A 27,915-nucleotide genomic window follows, 5' to 3' on the forward strand; every position below is an offset into this window, starting at 1 on the left:
TGAGGGAGCAGCAACAGAGTTTTGGCGCAGTTTCGGCGTCCGAGAGCTAGCAAAAGAGAGGTTACATTATTTCCACAGTGACGTTGCGCAGATTCAGCGCAAAAGCTTCAGACGGCAACTCAATTCAACTAGAGACTAGGTCGATTCAGGAGCTAGAGGCCGGGAAAATTTCAAGAAGCCAAGCGAGTCATTTCCAAAGACAGAGTCAAGCATAATGATAGATTTCAAGCAGATCCAGAGGCAGTGCGAGTAGGTCCTGCGTAGGCATTACGTGTTGATTTCTGGTAGCATCGGATGTGCTCTGAGTCTCAAATTTTGCAGGGAGGCTTGGACACATGTATTCTAAAGAACCCAAAAAGCATTTTGGGAAATTCCACCCGGAGACAATTTTATTAAAATAATTAATTATTTTTAATAGGTCCCTAAGTCTAAACTTAGGAAATTAAAATAATTAATGGGTATTAATCTAACTGTGGGTGTAACTTCTAGAAGAAGACAAGGATCAAGCAGAAATGATCTTAGCCATTGATTAGCTTCTAATCTAGGTCGTTGAATGTCAACGAGGAGATTATTTAAGGAGGCTTGAGGGTCATTTGGAAGAGACACAGATAGAGATTTGAAGTGAGCTTTTTGCAGTGAGGGGCAGGGATAGTATCTGAAGGGAATTCTTCCTGGTCGGAGAATACTCAGCAAAGAAGACAGAGGGAGATCTAGCAGTGACACCGCAGAGACTGAGAGGATGACACAGAGCTACGCAGGGCCACGCAGAGGTAGCGTAGGCTGATAGAGAGGCTAAGAGGAAGTCCGAAAATTTGTTGGGAGATCGATTTTTGTGGTTGGATTCCGGGGTGTGAGACTGGGAGAGCAGAAGTCAGATTTCCAAAGGCAAATCGAGCAGCCAGGAAGAGTGACGCAGTTCCTAGATAGTGAGACATTGGGCTAACGTAAACACTGCGCAGAGGCAGCGCAAAGTCAGGCAAGGGTTGTTCACTCAAGGGCTGGATCAGCCAGGATTTCCAGTGATAGGGTGAGGTAATCTCACTTATCCTTCTGTCAGTGACATTTCTCTGTAACTGGATTGTCGGGAGGGCATCCAATGATTGTATTCAAATTTACTACTGCATAATAATAAAACCCTCAGATTTGTTGCACCGATTTTCCCACATTGGGTTTTTCCGGGGACATTTGTCCAAAAATAACGGTGTCATTTGTGTGTATCTTTCTCTATTGTTTAGCTCTTGTTTCGGCATATTATTTAAATGGTGTAGGCTACAGTGTATGTATTTCGATGTTTGCCCTAGGAAACTGCAAATAACTTGTTCATGTAAATCTAACAAGTAGGAGAAGTATCATCAGTTGCTGCAGTAGGGATTTAGGTTTAAGGAATTTTCACATTGTGCAGACGCTGACACGGACATTTCGAGTAGCCCAATTGGGCGAGTTTCTAAAGCCGAATCAATTGTGGGGTGAGGCAATTTGTTTCACAAAATATTTTGGCCAGATTACTTTGTTAGAGGATTTCCAGTAAGGCATCCACATTATTGTACTCAAATTTTGCTACTGCAAAATAATAAAATAAACTCTCATCTGTTGCATCGGTTTTCCCTTCGTGGGTTTTTCAGGAATTATTAGTCCAAAAATATTGGTGTTTATTTCATTGTGTGTGTGCATCTATTTTCTTAGTTCCAGCATTTTATTTAGCTTTTGCATAATTTATTTGTGAAGAATTACAATCTGATTTATTCAGTATTAATCAGAAAATTAATAAATTGCTAACCAGTTAGAAGAGTAAATTCCACTAACCGCAATTCAAGGAAATTTCACATGGTATCAGAGCATTTTTTATCAAATCAGAGATTGAGTGGCGAGAAGGAGAAATTGTGCAGGTTCACACAGAGTTTTGAGCACGAATTTCTCGGATCTGCGCAGCCCACTAGGAAGTGAAAATTACAGAGGCAAGGGGTTTGATTTCCAGTTCTAGACAGGGGGAAAATTCGATCAGCCTTAGGAGCAGAGATTTGCAGGTTGTGGAATTGCCAAATAAAGGGTTTTGGTGAGCAGATTTGGGTGTAGTTGGTTTGCAGCAGGTTTTGCAGTGGCAGATCAGTGTTGGGTGGAAGAGAAAAGCACACTGAAGAGTAATTTTCAAAATTTATCAAAGGGTTCCAAGATCCAGTTTTTAGGAGGAGGTTTGAGATTTCCAGCAACAATACGCCATAGCAATTTTGCCAGTGAGCCAATGCGAGCTTTAGGAGCAGCAAATCATGTCCCAGATTCCGGAAAAGGACTTCCGGAGGCAAGCAGTAGCAGATTTGCACATTCCTCAGGGAGTGCGAATAACAGAAGGAAGGTCGAGCAGGAAAGAGAGGAGAATTCCAGTTTATTTCCTAGTTTTTGAGTTTTCGCAAAGATGGTCACAACAGGTCTCAGAGATCAAGATAGACTTGACGGAGCCTCTAACTTTGGCGTATGGAAGGCTACGATGACTTTCCTGTTTGGATGAGCATGGACTCAAGGAGTTTGTTGAAAGTATTGTTGTACCTACATATCCTCAATAAGAGGCAACCTACAAGAAAGAAATGGCCAAGGCTAAGAGGATGATCCTAGATGCAGTTCGGGATCATATTGTTCCACATATTGCAAAGCAGGCAACAACTAAGGAAATGTGGGATGTCGTTGTGAAGCTATACCGGGATCCATCAAAGAATTGTAAGATGATTCTCAAGGAGAAGTTGAGGACCACGAACATGCAAAAGGGTGAAGGCATGACTCCTTAAGTAACCAAAATTCGAGACATCCATGATGAGCTAGCAGCATTAGGTGAGAAACCAGAGGACAGTGAACTTGTGTGAATAACACTAAATGGGTTTATCAAAGAGTGGGCAACATTTGTTCAGGGAATTACTGGACGAGACAAGATGCCTGATTGGGAACGCCTATGGAGTGATTTCACACAAGAGGAGCTAAGGCTCAGTCTTATCTAGGGTTCTACCAGCAGCAGTAGCAAAGGGTCGAAGTTTGAGAAAGATGAGGAGAACGTAGCCCTTGCATCTAAAGGGAAGAAAAAGAAAGGTCTCAATCGAGGACAAAGCTCAAAGGGAGGAGAGAAGAAGAAGGATTTGTCGAAGATAAAATGCTTCCAATGTGGTGAATTTGGACACTACAGTACCCAGTGTCCCAAGAAGAAGAAGGACAAGAAGGGGGAGCAGCAGACCGTAGCTTCGACAAAGATAGATGAGTTAACCTCTAGGTTGGAGGAATTTGCATTGATACCGGCTATACCTCCAGATGGAGGACTATGATACTTTTGCGGGTTTGGGCAGGGTCCGAGGAGACACAACATTGAATAGGTGTTTCCTCATGGATCATTACCTTTGCTACAGAGACCCACAGTTTTCAGTAGCAAGAGGATCAGTGTCAGAAGGTGCAGTCAGATCTTGACAGACAATGCAAAGACTAGTTGCAGTGAGTTACTAAAGGGGTGCAGAGATAGATGAGTGTAGACAGTTACTCAGTAGATAGTGCAGAGACTAGTTGCAGTCAAAGACTCAGGAGACAGTTGCAGAGACAGTACAGGGACAGTGTATCCGAAGGTTCGTTCTCAATTGGAGTAGTTGCAGCAGCAACAACAACATGAGGTCAAATGCAGTCCAAGCAATGTTGGCAGTCAGTGCACGAAGGCATAATGCAGTGTCAGCAGCAACGCAAATGCAAAGTGGTTCAGCTACAGGGTTAGAAAATGAATCAGAGTATACGTAGTCGCTTGTTGGACAGTGGCAGGTTGTTACAAATGTCAAACATCAGCAGCGTGGTACAAAGGGGAGATGTTATGAGAGAACACCTTCCTCGCTAAGAGGGAGTGTTAGTTTTTTTCTAGTCTCAATTGATGTCAGAGAGGCTAAAGAACACAAGATCTCCAAATCCCATAAAAGGTTTCAGAAGAAAACACCTAGAGACAATTCAATTAAGTTAATTGAACAATAATTAAAAATTGCCTAAGTCTAACTTAGGAAAATTGATTAATTAACAAAAATTAATTAAGAAAGATCGAGAAATCTCTAGAGACTCACACAGATCGAGTTTGAGATGATCTTACTCGTTTATAATCATGGTCATTGGTGATCCAGCGAGAGATATAAGAGCAAATCGATGGGGAAGGAGATAGACACATCGAGCAAGAGGGAGAGTGAGCATCCTTGGCAGATCAAGTTATTCAATGCAGTGATTCAGCAAGGAAGTGAGCTCAAGCAAGAGCAACAGTGATTGAGGGAGTAGCAATAGAGTTTCGGTGGAGTTCCACTGTCGGAGAGCCAGCAAAAGGGAGACCGAATTATTTCCTTAGTAAGGGTACACAGAGGCAACGTAGAAGCTTCAAAGGGTAGTTTGATTCAGCGAGAGTGGAGGTCAATTTAGGTGCTAGAGGCCGAGAAAAAATTAGAAGGCCAGGAAAATTTCAGGAGGCCAAGCGAGTCATTTCCAGAGGCGAGTCAAGCAGAACAACGAATTTCGGGCAGTTACACAAGCAGTATGAGTAGGGCCTGCCCAAGCATTGCGTAGAGGCTGACGCATGAGCATTTCGAGTAGCCCAGTTGGGCTAGTTTCTAGAGTCGGATCAATTGTGGGGTGAGGCAATTTGTCTCACCTAAAATTTTGGCCAAATTATTGTGTTGGAGGATTGCAAGTAAGGCATCCAAATTATTGTACTCAAATTTTGTTGCTACATAATAATAAAATAAACCCTCATTTGTTGCACCGGTTTTCCCTTCCGAGTTTTTCTGGGGACTATTAGTCCAAAAATATTGGTGTCTATTTCATTGTGTGTGTGCATCTATTTTCTTGGTTCCAGCATTTTATTTAGCTTTCGTAGAATTTATCTGTGAAGAATTGCAGTGTTATTTATTCAGTGTTAATCAGAAAATTAATAAACTGCTAACCAGTTAAAAGAGTAAATTCCAATAACTGCAATTCAAGGAAATTTCACAAAAAGAAACCCAATAATTGAAGATTGATCTCCTAAAGGGGAATTGTTACACCTCAAATTCACTGCAGTGTACCCTTTATTTTTTTCATGAGATATAACTACCATAATGAGCCAAAAGTATGATGATTAGGTTGTATATGGCCATGATAGGATGATTGATGTATATATGTTGGTAAGTTGGTATCCAAGATCCCTCAAGTGGATGATCATGGCCAATGCTTTTAGTCCCCATTCTCTGGGTATTTGGTTTTATTACTCCAAACAACTATCCCTTGGTGGTGATAACTCTCATCAAGTCAAGCATTTATGCCCTAGGTAGGTATTCAGGCATCTTGGGGTGGATCTACAAGTACACATGATTCACACGAGCCCTAACTACTCACCTATTTTATTTTCTATGTAAAGGTGATTGCTTTTTGTATGGGATGTCACACAACCCACACCCATGGTTTAGCATACATATTTTACCCCACATTGATCCCTCTTTTTCTTATGTATGTACCACACTTTGGCCATGAGCCCTTAGAGGTGATTATGCTCATGATTATCCAATCTCACTTTTCACAAGGCAACGTCACAGTTCTCAAGGCATGTCACATATATAGAGTCTTTGGTCACTCTCGAAGGCACAGGTGGACTATTTACACACATGGACACCCTCTACACATGCCACATAGAAGATACTTGAGCGTTCTCATCATTTTTCACTTTTGAGCTGATTTTTTCACTGATGAGGGCAGACCCACACATGTAGCATTTTATAACAGCTATGGTGGTTATTTTGAGCATATTATGACTTGGAGGGGTCACTTGGGCAATGTTCAACCTTGAGGAAAGGACATGGCACTCATCCAAAGCAAATTTGATGATGTGGACATAGCTTAAAGACACAATTTGAAGACTAATGAGTTGAGCTTCATTTGACATCACTTTGCTTATTAGGGATATAATGACCCTTTTTATGTGGGGGTTCATTTCCATGTTTCATGGATGTGCCTTGACTTGAGGTATGGGAATGGGCATTGAATTGAGGCATACTTTTAGGGTTAATGAGCATTATTTTGACACTTTTATGGAGCCATTTTGAAGGACACCCCCCCCCCCCCGCCTTCAAGGGTTTTGTGCACATATAAAAGCATCATTTACTTTTAATTTAAGTTAGTCTCCAAGTTGTGTGGAAGAAAAGTCACTTTTGTGTGATTCCTTAGGCTAAATTTAAGGAATAAAGTATGAGAAGTTGTGAGCCTCATCTATAAATAAAGGCCCTCCTCTCAGTCCAAATTATTGTGAATTCCTAGAGAGTACTCTCATAACCCATTAATAGAAGAGTTTTTATTTATGTTGGCTGAATTTGATGACATCTATGTATTTCACTGGTTTATATGGGGTCTTATCTATGTAGGCCATCAGGCCAATGTTTTTTTACTGTCACTGTTTTTTGGTTTTGTGATGGATGACTGTCCCTAGTGATGGGCAGTCAGGTTTTTTAATGCACAACAGTTCATCTGCAAAATGTAATTTCTCCTATATTAATGAAAATTATATTTTTCCTAAAAGTAAAGTTTTACCGCATTAACAACATCTCCACGAGGAGAGCTCGGGCGGAAGCGCAGCGGATGCAACCAGAGCTACGGTTCTCTTAGGGTTTCTCCCCATGGATGGGCAAAGAGGAGGGAAATCTTCTCCTTCCTTCAAGGAGGCGTTGGTCAGCAAACTCAACAAGCCCCCGGATAAAGGCGGAAGTAACGATGAGGAAGGAAGGAATAACAGGGAAGAGGAAAACGATGGATCAACTTCGAAGAAGAAGGAAAGCTCAAAAGACAAGGAGGAAACTGACAGAAAACAAGGAACAAAAGACAAAAAACAGAAGGGACGTGCAAACCCAAGGCTAAAATCACTCCTAGAGTGATATTAAACAATCCAGAGCTGCAGGCGCACATGAAGCACATGCAGACTTACGCAATCATACGCAAATTCATGGGGTTATGGCCCACTAAAAAAGCACTGCAAACTTGGATCAGATACCACTGGAAACCTAAAGGAAGCATCGATCTTCACCTAGGGTCCAAGGGTTTCTTCACTGTAGTGTTCACCAACATTGAGGATAAAGACAAAGTGTTCGAAGGCGGGCCTTACTTTTATGCAGCAGCAGGGCTCTACATGAGGCCATGGATCATGTATTTTGTTTCGGAGAGGGAAACTTTCACTTTAGTCCCGGTTTGGGTAAGACTCTATTCTTTACCTCTTGATTATTGGCAAATAGAATCGCTAGCTGCCATAGGCAATAAATTAGGGAGGTTTGTCAAAGCTGTTGAAGCCACAAGGAGGGGAAAATATACATCCTTTGCTAGGATCTGTATTGAGATTGATATTTCTGGAGCTCTCCCGGATGAAGTCATCTTAGAAGTTTACGACGAGGAATGGGTGCAGACAGTAGACTATGAGCATATTCCATTTAGATGCCGTAAATGCCATGAACACGGGCACCTTATAAGAGACTACCCTCTCACTAAGGCAGAAATCAAAGGAAATATTAAAACAATGAAAGATGCAAACAGTTTTCACAAAGTTGTTCCTAAAGGAAAAAACGGCAAAAGAGGGCCAAAACAAAACCAAGCGGAAGGACAAAAGGCAAGTCAGAATTACTTCCAGGTTCTCGAAGAGGATGAAGAGATAGCAGTAGAAGATCAAGTAATAAAGGATGATAATGAGAAAAAGGACAAGGGAACAGAAAACGACCACACACAGGAAAATGAAGAACGAGAGGGAAAAAGGATGAATGATTCAGATCTGGAAATGGATCAAGAAATGAACCAGAGTGAGATGGAAACAGAAGACAATGAGCTACAGGAGATTCTAGATAGAGAAAACCTAGATCTAGAAGGATTCCTAAATCAGGGAACTTCGGGAGGGGTAGAATCGCTACCACAAGAAAAGATCAATAGAATACAGCAATTATTCCTTTGGCAAACTCAGGCCAAGGGTTTGGAGGAAGGAAGCAACACTGAAAGACAGAGAAATGAAGGGGGGAAGCAGTCAAAACTACTCCAAGGCTAGCTCTGAGATACCCAGGGAAAAAAAGAGGCAAGAAAAAGTAGAACGAGCTACTGATGGAATGTGGGAAGCTAATGATAGACTCAAGTAAGATGAATGATCTAACCAGCGACTCCTTTACCAATCTTTAATCATGAAATTTACAACTTGGAATATTAGAGGTCTAGGCAGTAAGAGAAAACAGAGATTGTTGAATAACAGAATGCAGCAAGCAACCCCGGATATAATTTTTGTCCAAGAAACGAAATTCTTTATTTAAAAGTTGAGACAAATACATAGTAAATGGCTCAACAGATTCGAGTTTCTAGAAGTTAAAGCTGAAAACACAGTAGGAGGCATCCTCACTCTCTGGAATCCCCAAAAGATTGGAATAATTAATGCGGAGGCAACAAGGAATTATTTATCAGCAGTCATACTGTACGAATTTACAGGGTAAGTTCCTCAGAAAGAATACCAAAAGGACACCGCTCACAACCAGATCACAGATCAATACACCAGTATTTTTGACGTGGTTAAAACCCTCAAAGAGGGAAACAGTCCACGGCCTGTCCCAACGTGGGTACTACAGGCAATTTATTAATCAAAGAATGAAAATTTACATAAGCTTCTCTCATGCACGGATTACCCGAACAATGACCCTCCATGCGCTTTAAATAGAACTCATGGACCAATCGGGTGTCAAGCCACGGATCAAGTGTCAGTAATACCGAGGAGAGAATGAACCGTCGGATCACTACATATCGTGACCGTCGGATTGTAAGTTACAAAATGTACAACGGTAAAGAAACACACTTTACCTAACTCTACACTAGACCAAGTTGAACTTAACTATATCCTATGTGTCGGAATATCCTAACATCCCCCCTTAAGAACAACTTGGGATAGGATTGAAGGATTTACAAATATGACACAATAGGAGAAGGAAGGAGGCACTAGAGCCTATCCCCCCTTAGTGACAACTTCCTGAACTCCAAGCATATATCGAAGTTTAGTGAACTTCGCCTCTGTGAGAGCCTTTGTGAAGATGTCTGCAACCTGATCATCTGTTGAACAATATTGCACTTCAAGAACATGGTCATGAATGAGCTTTCTGATGAAGTGCATGTGTAGTTCAATGTGTTTGCTGCGCTGATGCTGGACTGGATCTTTGCATAGCTGAATGGCACTTTGATTATCACACCAAAGTGTGGTTGGATGCTGCTGCTCAAAGCCAAACTCTGATAGGATCTGACGAAGCCACAAGGCTTCCTTACTAGCTTCCACGGCACCACGATACTCTGCTTCTGCTGACGAAAGAGAAATGGCAGCCTGTTTCTTACAAGCCCATGTAATAGGTCCTGAACCAAGAGTGAAGACATAACCGGCAGTAGACTTCCGATCATCAGGGTCACCAGCCCAATCAGAATCAGTGAAACCAACTAACAGAGGAGCTGCTTTGGCACTGTAATGAATCCCAAACTGTACTGTACCTCGAACATAACGAAGTATTCTTTTAGCTGCTTTCCAATGACTTTCACGGGGGTTTTGCATAAAACGAGCAACAAGGCCAACAACAAAGGAAAGATCAGGACGAGTATGGGTTAAATACAAGAGTTTTCCTACAAGTTGACGGTATAAGGTAGCATCAACTTCAGGAGAAGTACAAGAGACTGAAAGTTTGACTCCAGACTGAAAGGGAGAAGGGGCTGGCTTACAGTCTTCCATGTGAAAATGACGAAGAATATCACAAGCATACTTGGACTGGGAAAGGAAAATACCCTCCTTGGATTGCAAGACTTGAAGACCGAGAAAATAGTGTAAGTGTCCTAAGTCTGTCATTTCAAATTTCTTTTTAAGGCTGGACTTCACATGGTTTATAAGGTTGGGATCACTACCAGTAAGAATAAGATCATCAACATAAAGAACAAGGATGATAAGAGAGTTGCCCACTTTCTTGGTGTAGACAGTATTGTCAGAATGACACCTAGAAAAGCCAGATTCTAAAAGAAAGCTATCCATTTTGGCATACCAAGCCCGAGGAGCTTGCTTGAGGCCATAAAGGGATTTCTTAAGTCGACAAACAAGGCTGGAGTCTGTTTGTATGAAGCCAATGGGTTGTTCCATATAGATTTCTTCCTGCAAGTCCCCATGCAAGAAGGCAGATTTAACATCCATCTGATGGACTTCCCATTTTAAAGAGGCAGCAAGGGAAAGAACAAGGCGGATAGAGTTCATTTTGGCAACAGGGGAGAAGGTTTCAGTGTAGTCAATGCCTTCAACCTGTGAAAAGCCCTTAGCAACGAGACGAGCTTTATGTTTATCAACTTTCCCATCTGGTCCATACTTGGTTCTGTAAACCCATTTACATCTAACAAGTTTGCGTCCCTTTGGTAGAGGAACAAGATCCCATGTATCATTTGTCATCAATGAATGATATTCTTCATTCATAGCTGCTTCCCAATGTGGATGGCCTGAAGCTTCTGCAAAAGTGTCAGGATCATGATTTACTGGAGCTTGAGCCAGTAAAGAAGAGGCTCTTTCAAACTGAGAACGTGTACGTCGCTGATCTGTAGGATCACCGGCAAGATCACCTGCTGCATCCCGAGTAGCACGGACCCATCTTGGAAGTTGAGGATCCTGAGAAGGTGGGGGAGGATTATCATCCTCGCTTTCATCATCTGAAGAAGAAATGTTTTCAAAAGTAGAAGAGATAGGAAGAGGTGGCACATCCGCCGGACTAGGCTCGCAGGCCGATTTATTTTCATCAAATTTTACATCTCTTCTAATGATAACATTTTTGGACTTAAATGGAATAAGTCTATAACCTTTTACATCTTCAGAATATCCAACAAAAGTACATTTCTCACTCTTAGGTTCTAAAGCTTTATGCTTTTCATCTGGAATATGGGCCCATGCTTCACTTCCAAACACACGAAAGTGACTTACATCTGGTTTAATGGAACTCCAAGCTTCTTCTGGAGTGATATTCTCTAGAACCTTAGTAGGAGTGCGATTGATTATATAATTTGCACAATTAATTGCTTCGGCCCAAAAACTAAGACTGAGTCCTTTAGATTGCAGCATACAATTAGCCATTTCCTTTAAGGTGCGATTTTTCCTTTCAGCTACACCATTTTGTTGTGGAGTGTATGGAACAGTATGTTGCATTTGAATTCCATTTTCGGTGCAAAAGTTGATGAATGTGTTTTTAACATATTCTCCACCATTATCAGTTCTTAGCTTAAGAATTTGATGTCCAGATTGTTTTTCAACAAAGGCTTTGAAGGCCAAAAATGTGTTAAATACTTCGCTCTTGAGTTTTAAGAAGTATACCCAAGTGCGTCTGGAGAAATCATCAATGAAAGTTAAGAAGTACTTGCAGCCAGAGAATGAAGCAACAGGAAGAGGACCACATAAATCACTGTGCACAAGCTGTAAAGGGGCTGAGGCGTGCCAAGAGGCACGTTTGTCAAAACTGTCCCGATGATGTTTTCCGAGTACACATCCGGAACAAACACCATCTCTGCAAGATACCATAGGAAGACCTGTCACCATATTTTCTTTACATAGATGCTGAAGGGAGCGATAGTTTAAGTGACCAAATCGCTCATGCCAAAGTTTGCTCACTTCATCATTATGAGCAACAAATACTGAGGGAAGATTTGATGACCCAAAGTTGTGAAACTTATACAACCTTGTGGAATCATCAGCAAGACCAGTAGCTAGAATCTGTTTAGGATCTTTTAGATCCTTGATTACAACATCATGAGGTGAAAATTCAACAATTTTACCTTCACCTGAATGAGTTATCTGATAGACAGATAGAAGGTTGCAGGATAAGGTTGGAACACATAATACATCATTAAACTGACCATTGTCTAGATGAACAGTTCCAGTCCCTACAACATTAAGAGATCTATCATCACCAACATATATATTTTTGGTGTTACAATCATTTAAAGAAGAAAACATGGCTTGGTTTTTGGCCATGTGATAAGAGGCTCCAGAATCAATGAGCCACTCATGAGAATGAGAAGAAGAAGAAGATACATTTAATGCATAACCAGACTGAGATGATTGACAACGACATGCAGAAAGTGCCATTCCGGAAGTTGAAGTTGAAGTAGGCTCCACATGGATGTTATGTTTCTTCATTGCGGCTTCCAAGGCTTCCATCTTCTTAAAGCATTTAGATTCTAAGTGGCCATCTCGATTACAAAAGTTACAATGTCTATCAGTCTTCTTCCATTTGTTTTTATTGGTCTTATCATTTTGCTGAAATGATCTTTCATTTTGAGGCTGAGTTGGTTTAGGACCATTCCTTTGAGGATATGACTTCTTAGGATTCTTTGAATTTGGTTGCTGCTGGGCGGCTAACGCTTTCGTGGAAGAGTTTCCAAGATTAAGAAGACCAAGGTGTAAGAGTTTTTCTTGTTCTCTTATTAAGGAATCACAAAAGGAGTCAAAGGAAGGGGCCTTGTAGTCTTTTCCTTGACAAATGAAAGCTTCCCTTGTAGAATGGAAAGTGGAAACAAATACAGAGTAGGCTGGTCCCAACTTAGTAAGGATGGAATAAATAAGGTTACCATCTTCTTTCTTAACTTTAACACCTTCCAAGAGATATCTAAGGGTCTTGAATTTGGACAAGAAATCTTCAATGCAAGAAAAATTATTAGGATCCAAAGTAAGCAACTCATTTTCAAGTTGATGGGCTCTAATTTCATTTTTAATCCCAAAAACTTTAGCGAGTTTTTCTAATGCTTCATGAGGAGTTTCAAGTTCTGCAATGTGGAATCTAAGATCAGGAGAAATAGACATCCCTATCAAACCACGTGCTTGATCTTGTCTATTTTCCCATTTTGCAGCCTTGTCTTCATCTTTTGGTTTCTTCTCTTGGTCTGTGGCTATTCTGAAGAGACCTTTACTTCTAAGTAAATCTTCCATGTAGGCTACCCATTGGAAGTAGTTAGTGCTGTCAAGAATGACTTGGCATGGACTTTCCATTTTTTTTTTAAAACTGAAGCTGAAGATGCTGAAAGTAAGTGTTCCAATGGATAGATCTCGAAAAAATAGGCGGTTTAAAAAAAAACGGCTCTGAAAAAGGCTTCCGGATGAAGAAGTTATGGCTTTTTGAAAAAAAATTGTTGACGTTGTCGGCAAAGTGCGCGAATGTGCGGGAATGAAAAAATCTGCCCCCACAAAATGGAGACTTGAACCCAAGACCTCTACTCTCTTAAAATAGCTTTGAACCAATTGATATATACAAAAAATTTGAGAGAGAGAGAGGGGGGGGGGGGGGGGGGCCTTGGTTTGCGTGCTTGCCTTGAGAAAGCTCTTTTTCCCTACAAAACACAAAACACAAAACCCAACACGAATATGCAAAGAAAAACGAACCTTGCGGCTCGAAGTTAGTTTTAGCCAAAAAACTAGAAATTTTAAAAAAAATCTCAAAGTTAGCTTTAGCCGAAAAACTAAATATTTTTCTCAATGTTTCTGATTTTCCGAGATCACACTAAGGTGCAGGGAAAAGAGCATACGCATGAGAAAAATCCTTCCTTTCTGTTTCTGATTTGCCCAGATCGCACAGAGTCGCAGGGCAAAGAGCATACGCAGAAATGAAAGGTATAGATCCGGTTAAAAAAAAAGGCTAAATAAACCGAAACCGAAATAAGCAGAGAGAAAATAACAGTAAACTGCAAAAAACATTGTATACCTCCCGATCTGAAAAATGACGCAGCTAGGGCTACCGGAAACCTTTTCGCGTGAAACGAAAGGGGTTCCTCACTGGAACAGATGCTCCGAACGCAACAGAGCAGTCCTCTCGGCCCGAAAGCAGTCAGAAACAGCAGATCTAGGAAACGACAGCCGCATGCAGTTCTACCGGCTTCAGATTTGGATCACCAACGGACGCGGCCCTCAAATAGCTCTGATACCATGTAGGAATTTACAGGGTAAGTTCCTCAGAAAGAATACCAAAAGGACACCGCTCACAACCAGATCACAGATCAATACACCAGTATTTTTGACGTGGTTAAAACCCTCAAAGAGGGAAACAGTCCACGGCCTGTCCCAACGTGGGTACTACAGGCAATTTATTAATCAAAGAATGAAAATTTACATAAGCTTCTCTCATGCACGGATTACCCGAACAATGACCCTCCATGCGCTTTAAATAGAACTCATGGACCAATCGGGTGTCAAGCCACGGATCAAGTGTCGGTAATACCGAGGAGAGAATGAACCGTCGGATCACTACATATCGTGACCGTCGGATTGTAAGTTACAAAATGTACAACGGTAAAGAAACGCACTTTACCTAACTCTATACCTAACTCTACACTAGACCAAGTTGAACTTAACTATATCCTATGTGTCGGAATATCCTAACACATACAACCTGTGGGGGACAGGGATACTTACTTAGTAACAAATGTTTATGGCCCCCAAAGGATAGATGACAAAATTCGGTTTTTAACCTCCTTGGTGGATCTCCGAGCCAGGCATCCAGGGTCACCTTGGGTCATAGGAGGAGACTTCAACATGATCAGATCTCTCTCGGAGAAAAAGGGGGCACTAGAGCACTCAATAAAGATTCCTCAACCCTCCAAATCTTTTCAGAGGACATGAAACTGATCGACATTGAAACAAACAATGGCTTCTGCACCTGGAATAATAAAAGAGGAGGGGACTCCCAGGTCGCCTCCAAGTTAGATAGATTCATGATCTCTAAGGATCTCATGCTTTTAGACAAGGAAATAATGGCAGAAATTCTACCTTTTGGAGGCTCAGACCACTGGCCGGTGCAAATGGAGATCAAAGGCATAGGTACCCCAAGAAACCGACCTTTCAGATTTGAAAATATCTGGCTCTCACACCCAGATTTTAGCAGTAACATTGAAAAATGGTGGACGGAAGAACTGCAGATTCTGGGATCCTCAATGTTCATGCTGCAAAAAAGACTAAAACACATTAACATAAGGCTAAAAGACTGGAACAAGAATGAATTCGGAAACATTTTTGCAGGAAAGAAAGCAGTTGAAAACAAAATCCTGAAACTCAATCAAGCTTTAGTCAAGGAAGGATTTGATAAGGAAAAAAATAATTAGGTAGAGAAACATCATCAAGAATTGGAAGAGTTGTGTAAACAAGAGGAAATTTTTTGGAAACAAAAATCTAGAGTTCAATGGCTAAAGGAAGGAGAGCACAACACTAAATTTTTCCACAGATCCACAATAGCTAATAGGACTCATAACAGGATATCTTCGATCAAGGATGAGGACAGGTAGAATCACCAAACCCATGTGGACATAGAAGCAGTGCTAGTAAGACACTTCTGAAGTATTGCCCAGGAAAACTCCTTAGAAAGGGAACCTTTCATCAAAGACTTCACTAAACACATCCCCAAGTTGGTTTCAAGAGAGGACAACAGTAATATGAACAGACCGGTAACGGATAGGGAGGTCAGTGAGGTTCTCAAGGAGATGCAAAACGGTAAAGCTCCAAGTCCGGATGGATTCAACATAGATTTCTTCAAAGTTTGTTGGAACATTGTCAAAAAGGACATTGTACAGGTTGTGGAAGATTCCAGGCTGAACAGAACCATTCTGAAAGCTCTCAACACCTCCTTCATCACCTTAATTCCAAAGCAGGATAATGCTCAAACGCCAGAGAGATACAGGCCCATTGCCTTATGCAATGTTGTATACAAGATAATCTCCAAGGTTGTGGCCAACAGACTCAAACCTCTGCTACCCACACTGGTTTCAAGGGAACAATCTGGGTATGTGGAAGGCATACAAATTCTAGATAACATCATTCAAGCTCATGAAGTAGTACACTCGCTAACCAGCAAAAGGAAAGCGGGCATGATAATGCAACTGGACATATCCAAAGCATATGATAAAGTAAACTGGACATATATCAAGAAAATGCTCAGCGCGTATGGTTTTGATCATAATTGGATCAGATGGGTTATGGCCCTGGTGACTTCCTCCAGTTTTTCAATTTTAGTCAATGGCTCACCCTCTGAACTTTTTCTTCCTTCTAGAGGACTCAGACAGGGGGATCCGCTCTCTCCTTTTCTTTTCATCCTCATGATGGAAGGGTTGGGGCGGTCCATTAAGCATGCCAAGGCTACTGGCAAAATTCGAGGACTCCAATTATCTGAGAATGGTCAAGTCCTGACCCATCAACAGTTTGTTGATGATACCTTGTTACAGGGCATTCCCACAGTCAAGGAAGCGCTGGCTTACAAACAAATTTTGAATGACTTTGCCTTGGCTACAGGTATGGAGGTCAATCTTACCAAGTCAAAAAAAAAATTCTTTAACACTCACATTGCCATTCAGAGAAATGTTTCTAGAATTCTTGGCTTTCAAAGAGAGTCCCTCCCCTCTAAGTATTTGGGAGTGCCACTAACGGCCAAACCCTTACATAAGAGCATATGGGAACCATTAATAATCAAGATGCAAGATAAGGTCAAAAAATGGACATACAGGTCTTTAAATCTAGCTAGTAGACTGGTCCTTACAAAGGCAGTGCTCCAAGCTATCCCAATCTTTATGCTTTCAGTTCTCCCAGTGACAAAAGGAGTCTTGCAGCAATTTAGCACTATTCAAAGAGACTTCCTTTGGGGCAAGGAGGAAACAAGGAAAAAATGGGCTTTAGTGTCATGGGAAACGATTTGTAAACCCAAGAACCAAGGAGGTCTAGGATTGGATGATCTTGAGACTCTCAATAAGGCTCTGGGGGCCAAGCTTTGGTGGCGGTGGGTAAAAGATCCCAAGGCTCAATGGGCAAGCATTTGGAAGGAAAAATATGCCAGCTCTTGGAACTATTCCGAGCTAATAAGAATGTCAGGGAACATGAAGGGCTCTCCCATATGGAATAAGGCCTGGGAGAACAGAGAGATGGTTCAAAAAAACAGTTTCTGGGAAATCAGAGATGGAGATCAGGCACTATTCTGGGTGGATAAATGGCAACAAGAACCAATCCTCTTTACAGAAGAATTTTTGGGCCTCAAACGAGAAACAGACAACCAAGGTATGGTAAAAGTAAAAGACTTTTGGGACAATGCTCACAACACAGGTAAATTGAGAATATGGAAGAAGATAGATGGAGGAGAGGACAACACCCTCAACGGCCAAGCAGAGATCCTAAACAAGATGATGGATCAGAGGATGATTCTTATCACAGAAGGGCAGGATCAAATAATATGGGGTAACAACAAAGAGGGTAACTTCAAGATCAAGGAAGCTAAAGACATTCTCCTCAGACTGGAATCCCAAGGCGCGATCAGAATTTGGCAGAAAATATGGAGAAGCAAAAGTTGGACAAAGATCAAACTCTTTCTGTGGTTGGTTCACCACAGGAAAATATTAACCTGGGACAATATTAGAAAGAGGGGTATTATGGGGCCCTCCAAATGCCAACTCTGTGGAGAACAAGAGGAGACTATGGAACATCTTCTCAACAGTTGCATGTTCACATCCAGGTTATGGGATTTCTTTGCCAACATATTCAATCAGTCTGACAAAGACAAAGATAGTATCACTAACACCCTACACGGGTGGAGAAACTATAGTTTGGATAATGAAATTATTAACTCAGCCTGGGCTCTCCTGCCAAGTTTCATAATATGGAATGTGTGGAAAGAGAGGAACAAAAGAATCTTCAAAGAAGAGAAGAACACCTTTCCTCGCCCGCTGGAGCAGATCTTGAAACAGTTAAAAGAGACAGTAAGCACAACAGTCAGGGATCTACCCAAGAATCCTCCCTCCAAAACAGAAGAGAGAATACTCAAACAGTTAAACTTGCAGGGGCTCATTCCACAAGAACTGGACAGGAAAATAAGCATGAAGGAAAAGGCCAAAGAATTCTGTATTCCCCCCCCGGAAGGTTTTCTGAAATATAACATCGACGGAGCATCAAAAGATAACCCGAGATTGGCCGGCTTTGGAGGAGTTCTTCGAAATGAACATGGTAACATCATCTCCCTTTTTTATTGTCATTTAGGAAAAGCCACCAATAATATGGCGGAACTAATGGCACTGGAGCAGTGCTTAGAACTCCTGAAACAGGACAATTGCCAGAATGTGATAATAGAGGCAAACTCAAAGCTGGTCATCAACGCGGCCAAGAAAATTAGTCACGGATCAGGGCCGGAAAAAGCTACAAAACACTGGAGGTTACTAAGGGTGCTCCATAAGATTCAGGATCATCTGCAGGATCTACGCACACTTGAATTCTGTCATGTACGCAGAAAGGCTAACAAGTTGGCTGACATTCTAACCAACCAAGGGGTCAGTTGCAAAGATAGCAGAGCTTCGATGAGTTGGATGGCAATGCCTCAGAACGACCTAAAACAACATTGCCATAACCAGGCGGAAGAAGACAAACAAGGGTATTAGAACAACAATAAGGAAAACGACAGGTAATGAGTAAAGCGGTCTAGAGCCTTCACTTTTGGTCAAACAGGACTAGGGAGGTTAGCACTCCAGAGGCAGTCTCAACAAAGACGGAGGGCGCAACTAGGAATTTTCCCATAGGTGAGCGTCTGATTCTCACTGACAGGGGCATGGCGGAGAAGATTGAACGGCAACCCTCCTCTGGCAGCTTAATTCCCCTTTTTTTCCAAGAGTGGGAGACAAAACCACCTCTCGAATGGTTTCGGTGCGATCACACTAGTTTCAAACCGAAGGCAGTTTTGCAGTTGGGGAAACGATTCCATTCACCTTTTGACACATGGATGAGGGACGGCGGTGAATACCACCCTCATCGCACATTAACCTCCGGTTACTTCAGGCGTGCGATGGTTAGCGCCACCGTTCGATCTACGCAGGCCCAATCAACGATTGGGATGAAGTGGGCGGTTTGGTGGGACCGGGGGTTTAAACCTCGGGCTACTTTATGGAGCGAAATACTTCTCCCCCGTCGGATGAAAAAAAGTGAATGAAAGGCAGTGATGAAGGGACTTCTAAAGGCTTTGCTAGCAAGGGTTTTCGGGGGGTGGGTTCTTGCTTCATGTGATTCCCGATGCTTGTTTTTGCTGATTCCCAAAAGTGGTTCGATTGTACTTGTTGTGTTTGATGGACTTAGATTTTTTAGGTCTTCTTTCCGGTCCGACTTTTTCCACTCTGCTGGAAGAATTATGTACACGTTGTAAATTATGATTGGTTTAAAGAAATAGAAGGTTCGTCTCTTGCTTAAGCAAAAAAAAGAAAATTATATTTTTCCTTGGGGGGGAAATCCCATTAATAAAAAAAAAAATATTTGGTATCAATTTGTTCGACCTTTCTCTTTCTTGGTTATTTTTCTTGGTTCATTGAAGATATTGTCATGCATGGTTCAAGACCTCTACTAGCTAGCAAGATCAATCCATTGAAAGGAAAACTTTTGTCACTTGGAAAGAGGGTGCCTAGGGTTTGTATCGCTCACATTCTCCTTGGTGTAGTAAGTGCTCAACTCTCTTGTTTTATTTAGCTTTATGCTCCTCAATAACCCTTCTTGTGGAGCCTCAGCCTTCATTTTCATAACTTGTCTTGATTAGACAAGGGATTACATAGTCTCTAGACCCTAATCTCTTATTCTAATCCATAAGCATAGAAAACCCAAATCTTAGAGGGGCATCTGAGTTGAACCATAAGCCCTTAAGTGGAGATAAAGCACTAAGCCTCGCTCCCAAAAACCAACCAAATAGCCTAAAAATTCAAATTATTTCCCTTCTTGTCTTGTAAAAGATAAAAATACAAGAAAATATAAGAGAACCTATGAACCCCTAAATCAACCAAATAGCCTAAAAATTCAAATTATTTCCCTTCTTGTCTTGTAAAAGATAAAAATACAAGAAAATATAAGAGATAACCTATGAACCCCTAAAATATAGGGATTGACCCTAAAAGGTGCATTCTATCCCTATTGTAGCTTATTTTTCATTCTTAGAGTGTTTCTCAAGCTTATCTAAAATAATCTAATGGTTAAAATCATCTCCTAGGTGTTTTCATTGTGTTCATCTTTCAATTTGGAGATTTTTGGTGAAACCCTAGGGGGGTTCACCACCTCTTTACAAGTTTGCTATAATCGTATGGTTATATATTATTAAGCTTGTAAATTAATCGTTGTTGGGTTGTCTTTACATATTATGTATTCAATTCCCTGAAAAAAGCAACCAAGATATTTGGTCCTAGCTGCTTTCTAGCACTCCGTGTTGCTTTTCCTCTCTCCAAATCTGCATTTTCTGAAATTTTTCATCATAAACCAGACATGGAATCTGTGGACAGCAGCAAGCCTATTCTATTTGCAGCATATAATCAAAAGGTAACTCAAGCATATCATTTTCCCTTGATTCACGCAAACATAACTCACTCTTGTGTGGTAAAAGATACTTATTATCTAGCTTAAAGAGTGATTTCATAGTGCTGATTTGTAATATGTATTTCTGTTGTAGCTAATATCTATTTCAGATTTCAGCAATTCATTACTTAACTCCTAACCCTCTCTATATAGTGGCTATTGATGCCCTAGATTCTCATTGAATATTCTCAAGCCATCTTATCATTTGATTGGCACTAATTTATCTAATCGTATATTGAAGTGTGTGTTGTTTAAAGTGAACTATATTGTGCATCCAATGACATAATTTACGGGTTCATTTCCACAGATTGGGATACCCCTGGTGGCTTCAAGGATCTGGCTTAAAGTGAAGGGGAAATTGTGCTAAGGTGACAATGGTACATTTCCCAAGTGCGCTTACCCACATGGCACCACCGTTGCGACTTTCACAAAGGGTGCTACTTTGGGTGATAACTGGAAGCACTGGCCAGTTAACTGAAACATGCTGAGAAAGATAATGGAAACACCTCAATAGCCTGGTACGGGAGGATCTGTCAGTGGAAATTGGAGAGGTGCATGGGCTCACTGATTTAGTATCTATGTGTCCTAGGACTACGATGTCCATCGATATTATTATTTCATTTAGAATTTAGGCATATTAACAAGTTATTCATGACCAATAGTTTTCCAGCTTGGTAGATTTATTTTTCTCATTTACAGATTACAGAAGGTGAAATTATATGGAACTAAATGCAACTTGTAATTAAATTTTACTCTCCATAATTCATCTTTCTATTGGCAACTAAAAACTTTAATGACATCATCAGTACTAAAGGGCATGGGTAAGAGGTAATACTTGTATTTCTGCAATTGCATGGAGTGCTAAAGTGGTCTTTCCACTGCTCTCTGGACCATATATCTGATAGACGACACAACAAAAAAGGGCAATACCTCAGCAAACCAGAAGAAATATTCAACATAATATTTCATCAACAAAGAAATGGAGATATGGTTAAGACAACCAAAAACATTATAACATGAACAGTAGGACCTGAAGTTGAGCTGCTGCTCAACCCTCTCTTCAGGCATATACTTTTAAAACATATGTTCAAAATAAATCCATGATTTAGGCATACAGTATTTATCTCAATCATTCACAATTTTTATGAGCTGCTGTCTCTCTTGGTAGAAGTTATGCATGGGACTGATATTGCTTCATATTGCATTAATTTATAGGCTGCATATTTTTTAATACGAAGCTTCCATTGTTGTAAAATACATGTCACTTTATAAGCTATCTTGTTTATCTGATTAAATACTTATAAAAATCCTTTATATATCTCCATGCCATATAGTGGTCAGAATAGGAACAATTGTGACTGACAAAAGTACCATTGAGAGCCCCCAAAATATCACTACAATTTACACCAGTTAAAAATGGATATGATCCCTGTCAGCTATGATACATGAAAATCCTCATAATCAAGGTAACAAACACCAAACAGCTTCAAGACTGAAAGTTAATACTAAACATGAGAACAATGCAAAAGCTTGCTCTAGGATGTGCAGGAAGACAAAGTCGACACCTTTTTGCAAAGTAATTTAAATGGAGCAGCAATATCAGAGTAATACGAGATAAACTTTCTTTCCCACGGTGGGTACCTATCAGTCGGACCCCACCAGCGATGATGGAGCATTGGTTTAATGATGGGCTGCAGGCTGCCTCCACCTGGCAGCCTGCATGGCCACCCCACCATCATGAAGGTCGACTCAACTATAACAAGTTTGTATTTGCACTGCCTGCAAACATGCAAGTTGACAGGAAGGTATGTCTTCGTGGAAATTCACACATCCGAGAACTCGGAGTTATAATCATGGCTGTGAATGGGCAGAATTGGAGCCATATAGCGACGTGGTCGGAATGCCGCTACACAGCTGGCCGAAGGAACTGGTACCTGCTTTTAACGGCTCAGCCATGGCACCTTCTTCTCAGGAGCAGCAATTTGGGAATATCAAAGCAGGTTCAAGGGAATCATGCAATCACAGGATGCAATTTTGGCAATTCATCTCAGAAGTTGGAGACTCTCAGTATTTCTGCAAGCTTCTGCTCTTTGGGGATCTCTCTCACTCAGGTTTGGTCACTTATTTCTGATACCCTACAACTCATTGCATTATTGGCAGCGTTCTTTGTTTTCATTGTTTTCTTCTGCACATTTCGTTGGATTCTGGTTATCTATTCCCCGCCTTAGCCAGGCGTTTTTTGGAAGACTTCTTGCGTCTGCCCCCTTGTGATCCTGCTTTCCCTGCTCTATTGTCTGTGGGCCTTTCTCTGCCCTCCGCCCTATCTGCTTCTCTGTTCACCCTCATCACGCCCCTTCCTTCTCTCCCTGATATCCCCTGCTTTAGTTCCCTCCTATGCAATGGTGCGTTGCTGTTTAGTCAGTCGGAGCCCTATTGTTGGAAATTTAGTAGCCATAGTCGGTATTCTCATCATTAAAGAAAACGGAAAATTTGAATTTAAATTTATGACACCACAAGTGTCAAGTCAGCCTGGCCCCTTTGGAGGCACCTATTCGACCCCCTTTGAAGACTATAAATATGAGAGCTCTCCCTCTCATTTGCACATCGAATTATCTCTATTTGATCTCCGTTCTAGTAAAGATGGAATGAGGATGAGGCCAAAAATCAAAAGAAGAAGAAAGAAAATGATTTTGTTATATAAAAATTTAGTATTTTTTAAATGATTTAGTTAATTAGGGCACAGGGCATGATCATGCCCATTCACCAAGAGGCATGTAGGTTTGTATTTAAGCCTAGGGCCTCTCATCCTGTAAACCATCAATTTATATTCATTATTAATAAATACATATTTTTATGTCAATTCCGTTGGTTTGTCTACACCATCTGGTATCAGAGCGGATCGCTCCCAGGACGTTGTTGTTGTCGGGCCATCAGGGACCATTGTTGCACCTGTTCATCGTTGCTCCACAGTGAACACACAACGACCGCACCTGCGTTCTACTCCGTCATCCGACTGTGTCACCAGCCGCCATCTTTCTGCATACCATAAATCACCGCAACACCCCGACCAGCCATCGCCCTCATTACATCCACCATCCCGACCAGTCGTCGCCCTCGTTACATCCGCCAATCATCAATCATCCACCGACACCCCCGCCAGTCAATCCCTGTCCGTCGTTGACCCCATTTTTTTTCCACAGCAGATTAATCGATTGTAAAGTGTGTGTATATATATATATATAATATGGTTATTATAATTATATATGATATAAATTTATATATATTTTTATATAGTTATTATAATTAAAATATATATATATATATATAATATTATTATATGTTATTGTATTATAGTAATAATTAGTTCAAATTAAGGAAGAAAGCTTAAACTAGCGGACAAATATACACCCCACAAACCCGTTCAATGTCGTCGATGACAATGACCAATTTCAGCAAAAAATTGATTGATCTTGAGAATAGGATTACTAGCCACTCCGATGATTTTAACCAAAAATTAGTCAATCTCGAGAGTAAGGTTACCGGACATTCCAACGACATCAAGAAGCTTTAGGATACGACAAATCGGATAGAACAACAGCTCGGGCAGAACCATATCAAATCCAAAATGAATCATAATCAGACAATGGCAATGCTGACCGTTATGTGTGACAAGATGAAGATTACACCCGAACAACTATTCCAGGATGATGGAGGTAATCAACAACACAATTCATCATATTCAACAAATTCAACAGATTCTCATGAAAAAACTGAGTCTCCAAAAAAATCATCCACGCACCATCAAGAAAATAGTAACACGACTTTTCAAAATAAGTAGCTCTGGAATTCATTCACCAATCAATACCCTCTTTTCGCTCCACAGTTAGCGACATATCAACGAAGAGAAAAAATCAAGCTACCCAAGTTCGACAGTAACAAAAAATGTAGCATTGCGTGGCTGAATAAAGCAGAGGAATATTTCGAGATTTACGATATTGACAATGATGACGAAAAAATTAGGCACGCTTCCATGAAAATGGAAGGCGAAGCATATAATTGGTATATGTGGTGGAAGATGATGACACTCGCTATTAGTTGAAGAAAATTTAAGGATGTGTTTTTTAAAAGATTCCAAGGTGTCAAGGAAGAAGAGTTATTTTCAACACTCATCAAATTGCGACAAAAAGGAGATGTGGATGAATACACTCAAGAATGGGAGACCTTAGCAACACGAGCACCTGGGTTATCAAAATCTCGTCTAATCCAATCATACATCTCTGGACTTAAAGCTCATCTACGAATAGAACTTGAGCTTCATGACATTACGTCAATAGAAGTAGCAAGACAAAAAGAAAAAGCTACTAAAAAGAAATTTGAACAGATACTGTGGTCAAAACCGCAAAAAGTATATTTGAGATGAAGAATGCCCCAGTCTATGAATACAGATATAACAAGATATGTTCCACCACATCTTCGTGAAGGCGAAAAATCTAACGTGGAAATGCAAAGGATGAAAGAAGGCAAGTGCAAACACTATGGCGAAAATGTGGGACCCTAAACATAGGTGTGCTAAAGGAAAAGAGAAAAAGAACATATATAACTGTGAAGCAACTAATGATTCAAATAGTGAGGAATCAAACACAGAAGGAATAGAAGATGCCCCAGGATTCTCTCCAGAATTAGATGATGGAAGCATTCCGCAAGTGTTATTATCGGCTATGACAAGTATATCACAACCCCAAACTTTATAATTAAAAGGACATATAAAGAAGAACAACGTAGTGCTTCTCATGGACTCCAGTAGCACCCACAATTTTTTAGACTCAACCATGGCAAAGAGACTCAACATTTTCACATTTCCCATGCCCAACATGAAGGTGATGGTAGCTGACAGTAAGAAGATTGAAAAGGTAGGGAAATGCCATAAGGTCAAATTGCAGATTCAAGACTTTAATTTAGAATCTTCGTTCTACACTGTACCAATAGGAGGAGTAGATGTGGTCTTTGGTATCCAATGGCAACGAACCCTAGGCACCTACTCTGCCAACCATCAAAAGCAGTTTATAAGATTTAATTAGGAACGACAGAGGTACAAGTTATACAGATTCATGAACCACACTGGTTGGTTCGAAACGCGTCAACGGGATTTTATTTTATGTGATTTTTACCGAAAATGTTGTTACAAAATCAAATTGTGTCATCATCCCAGATGATGAAAATGATTCGAAAAGGAGCACCAGCTTATGTAGTACAATGTCACCAATTACAAATGTTATCTGCAAAAGTGATCAGTGAAGAGTCACCAGAAGTACAAGAAGTAATTCAAAAGCATGAAAAAGTATTCCAAGACCTACCCATGAAAATGTCTCCTAACAGGGAAATCGAGCATACAATATAAGTCAAAGCAGGATCAGACCCCGTCAACATCAAACCATATCGATATCCACATCACCAAAAGACTGAAATTGAGAGATTAATCCAAGGCCTTTTAAAATGTGGGATCATCTCGAAAAGTAAGAGTCTGTATGATGCTTCAGTGGTATTGGTAAGGAAGAAATATGGATCATTCAAGCTATGCATTGATTATAGAGGATTAAACAAAAGAACGATTAAAAACAAATTCCCAATTCCCTTTATTGACAAAATGTTGGATGAACTACATGGCGAATTGGACTTAAGGTCAGGCTATTACCAAATCAAAATTAGGCTGGAAGACATACCAAAAACTGTGTTCCGAACACACGAAGGCCACTACGAATTTAAAGTAATGCCCTTTGGTTTAACCAATGCACCAGCAACATTCCAAGCCACTATGAAGGAGTTATTCCATCCATATCTTAAGAAGTTTGTATTAGTATTCTTTGATGATATTTTAATTTACAGTAGAACTTGGAAGGAGCACCTACAACGTTTGGATAAAGTTCTTACACTACTGAAAGAGCATCAATTCTACGCCAAGAGATCCAAATGCACCTTTCGGAAGGAAGAAGTGGAATATCTTAGACACATAATATCCCAGGAAGGAGTAAAAGTGAGACCCTAATAAAATCAAGGCTATAAAGGAATGGACCAAACCTGTTACTATATCCAAGCTAAGAGGGTTCTTAGGATTGACAGGATATTATCGAAAATTTATTAAAAACTATGCACATATAACTACACCTCTAACAAACCTTTTAAAGAAGAATTCATTTCAATGGAATGAGGAAGCAAGAAAGTGTTTTGAAGAATTAAAGGAAGTTATGTCTAACGCCCCGGTATTGGCAACTTCAGATTTCTCTAAACCATTTATCATTGAGTCTGATGCTTCCGACTTCGATATAGGTGCAGTGTTAATGCAAGAAGGGCATCCAATAGCTTTTGAAAGCAGGAAGCTCAATAAACGAGAACGTCTTAAGTCCACATACAACAAGGAAATGCTCGCTATTATGCACGCACTGGCCAAGTGGAGACAATATCTTTTGGGAAGTAAGTTCTCCATTCGAATAGACCATAACAGTCTCCAGCACCTCCTTCAACAAAAAACACTTTCCAAAGAACAACAAAAATGGATTGAAAAAATTGTCGCCTTTGACATGGAGATACTACATAAAAAGGGAAAAGACAATGTAGTAGCAGATGCCCTGTCTAGGAAGGATGAAGAACCAACATTACTTGCAGTCTCGGTTGTTGTTCCTGAATGGCTTAATGAGATTCGAAGTGAGTATGCCAAGGATCCAAAAATAACTGCGATAATCAATAACCTTCCAGACAACTCAAAATTTGAATGGAAGAACAATATTCTATGGTACAAAGGAAGAATCTATCTGAATTCAAACTCCAAGTTTAAATCCAAGATACTCAAGGAGTCACATGATTCACTGTCAGTCGGACATGTAGGATTCTTTAAAACTTACTACAATGCACGTCAATCATTCTTTTGGAAGGGGATGAGTCACGATATTCAGAAATATGTAGCAGAATGTGACAAATGTCAAAGAAATAAAAGTGAAAATATTATGACACCTGGATTACTTCACCCCTTAAACATTCCGAATCAGAAATGGGAAGAAATATCAATGGACTTTATTGAGGGATTACCTGTATCCGATGGCAAGGATAAGATTTTCGTAGTAGTCAACAGACTCACCAAATATGCTCACTTTATTACAATGAAGAAATCAGACTCAGCTAAACAAATCGCTGAGATATTTTGCAAGAATATTTATAAATTACACAGTTTTCCGAAAGTCATTGTGAGTGATAGAGATGCCAAATTTAAGGGTAATTCCTGGAAGAAATTGTTCAACCATATAGGAAACTACCTAAATATGAGTTCCGCTTACCACCCTCAAACAGATGAACAAACGGAGGTTGTCAATAAATGTTTGGAAGCCTACCTACGTTGTTACGCTACAAAAAATTAAAATAAGTGGGTTCAGTGGTTGCATCTCGCTGAATAGTGGTATAATTCTACTTATCATACGTCAGCAAAAATGACTCCATTCCAAGCTTTGTATGGGTACGAACCTCCGAAATGGAATCATCTAGCTACCGTCCAGACAAATCTA

The 27,915-nt window shown here is 40.5% G+C and overlaps 1 protein-coding gene across 1 annotated transcript in view; it reads right to left on the reverse strand.

Moving 5' to 3' along the window:
* The window catches only part of RECA1 (recA DNA recombination family protein), a 307,658-nt gene that overhangs the window by 206,419 nt on the left and 73,324 nt on the right, over positions 1-27,915 (reverse strand). Inside the window, exon 4 of the mRNA XM_089377501.1 lies at positions 21,201-21,263. Within this exon, the coding sequence (XP_089233627.1) occupies positions 21,201-21,263 (63 nt within the window). The remainder of the gene's footprint in view (positions 1-21,200; positions 21,264-27,915) is intronic.

This window comes from Pinus tabuliformis, chromosome J (genome assembly GCF_031772625.1).
Source record: "Pinus tabuliformis cultivar Carrire ecotype Pingquan chromosome J, CPIR1, whole genome shotgun sequence".
NCBI classification, from domain to species: Eukaryota; Viridiplantae; Streptophyta; class Pinopsida; order Pinales; family Pinaceae; genus Pinus; species Pinus tabuliformis.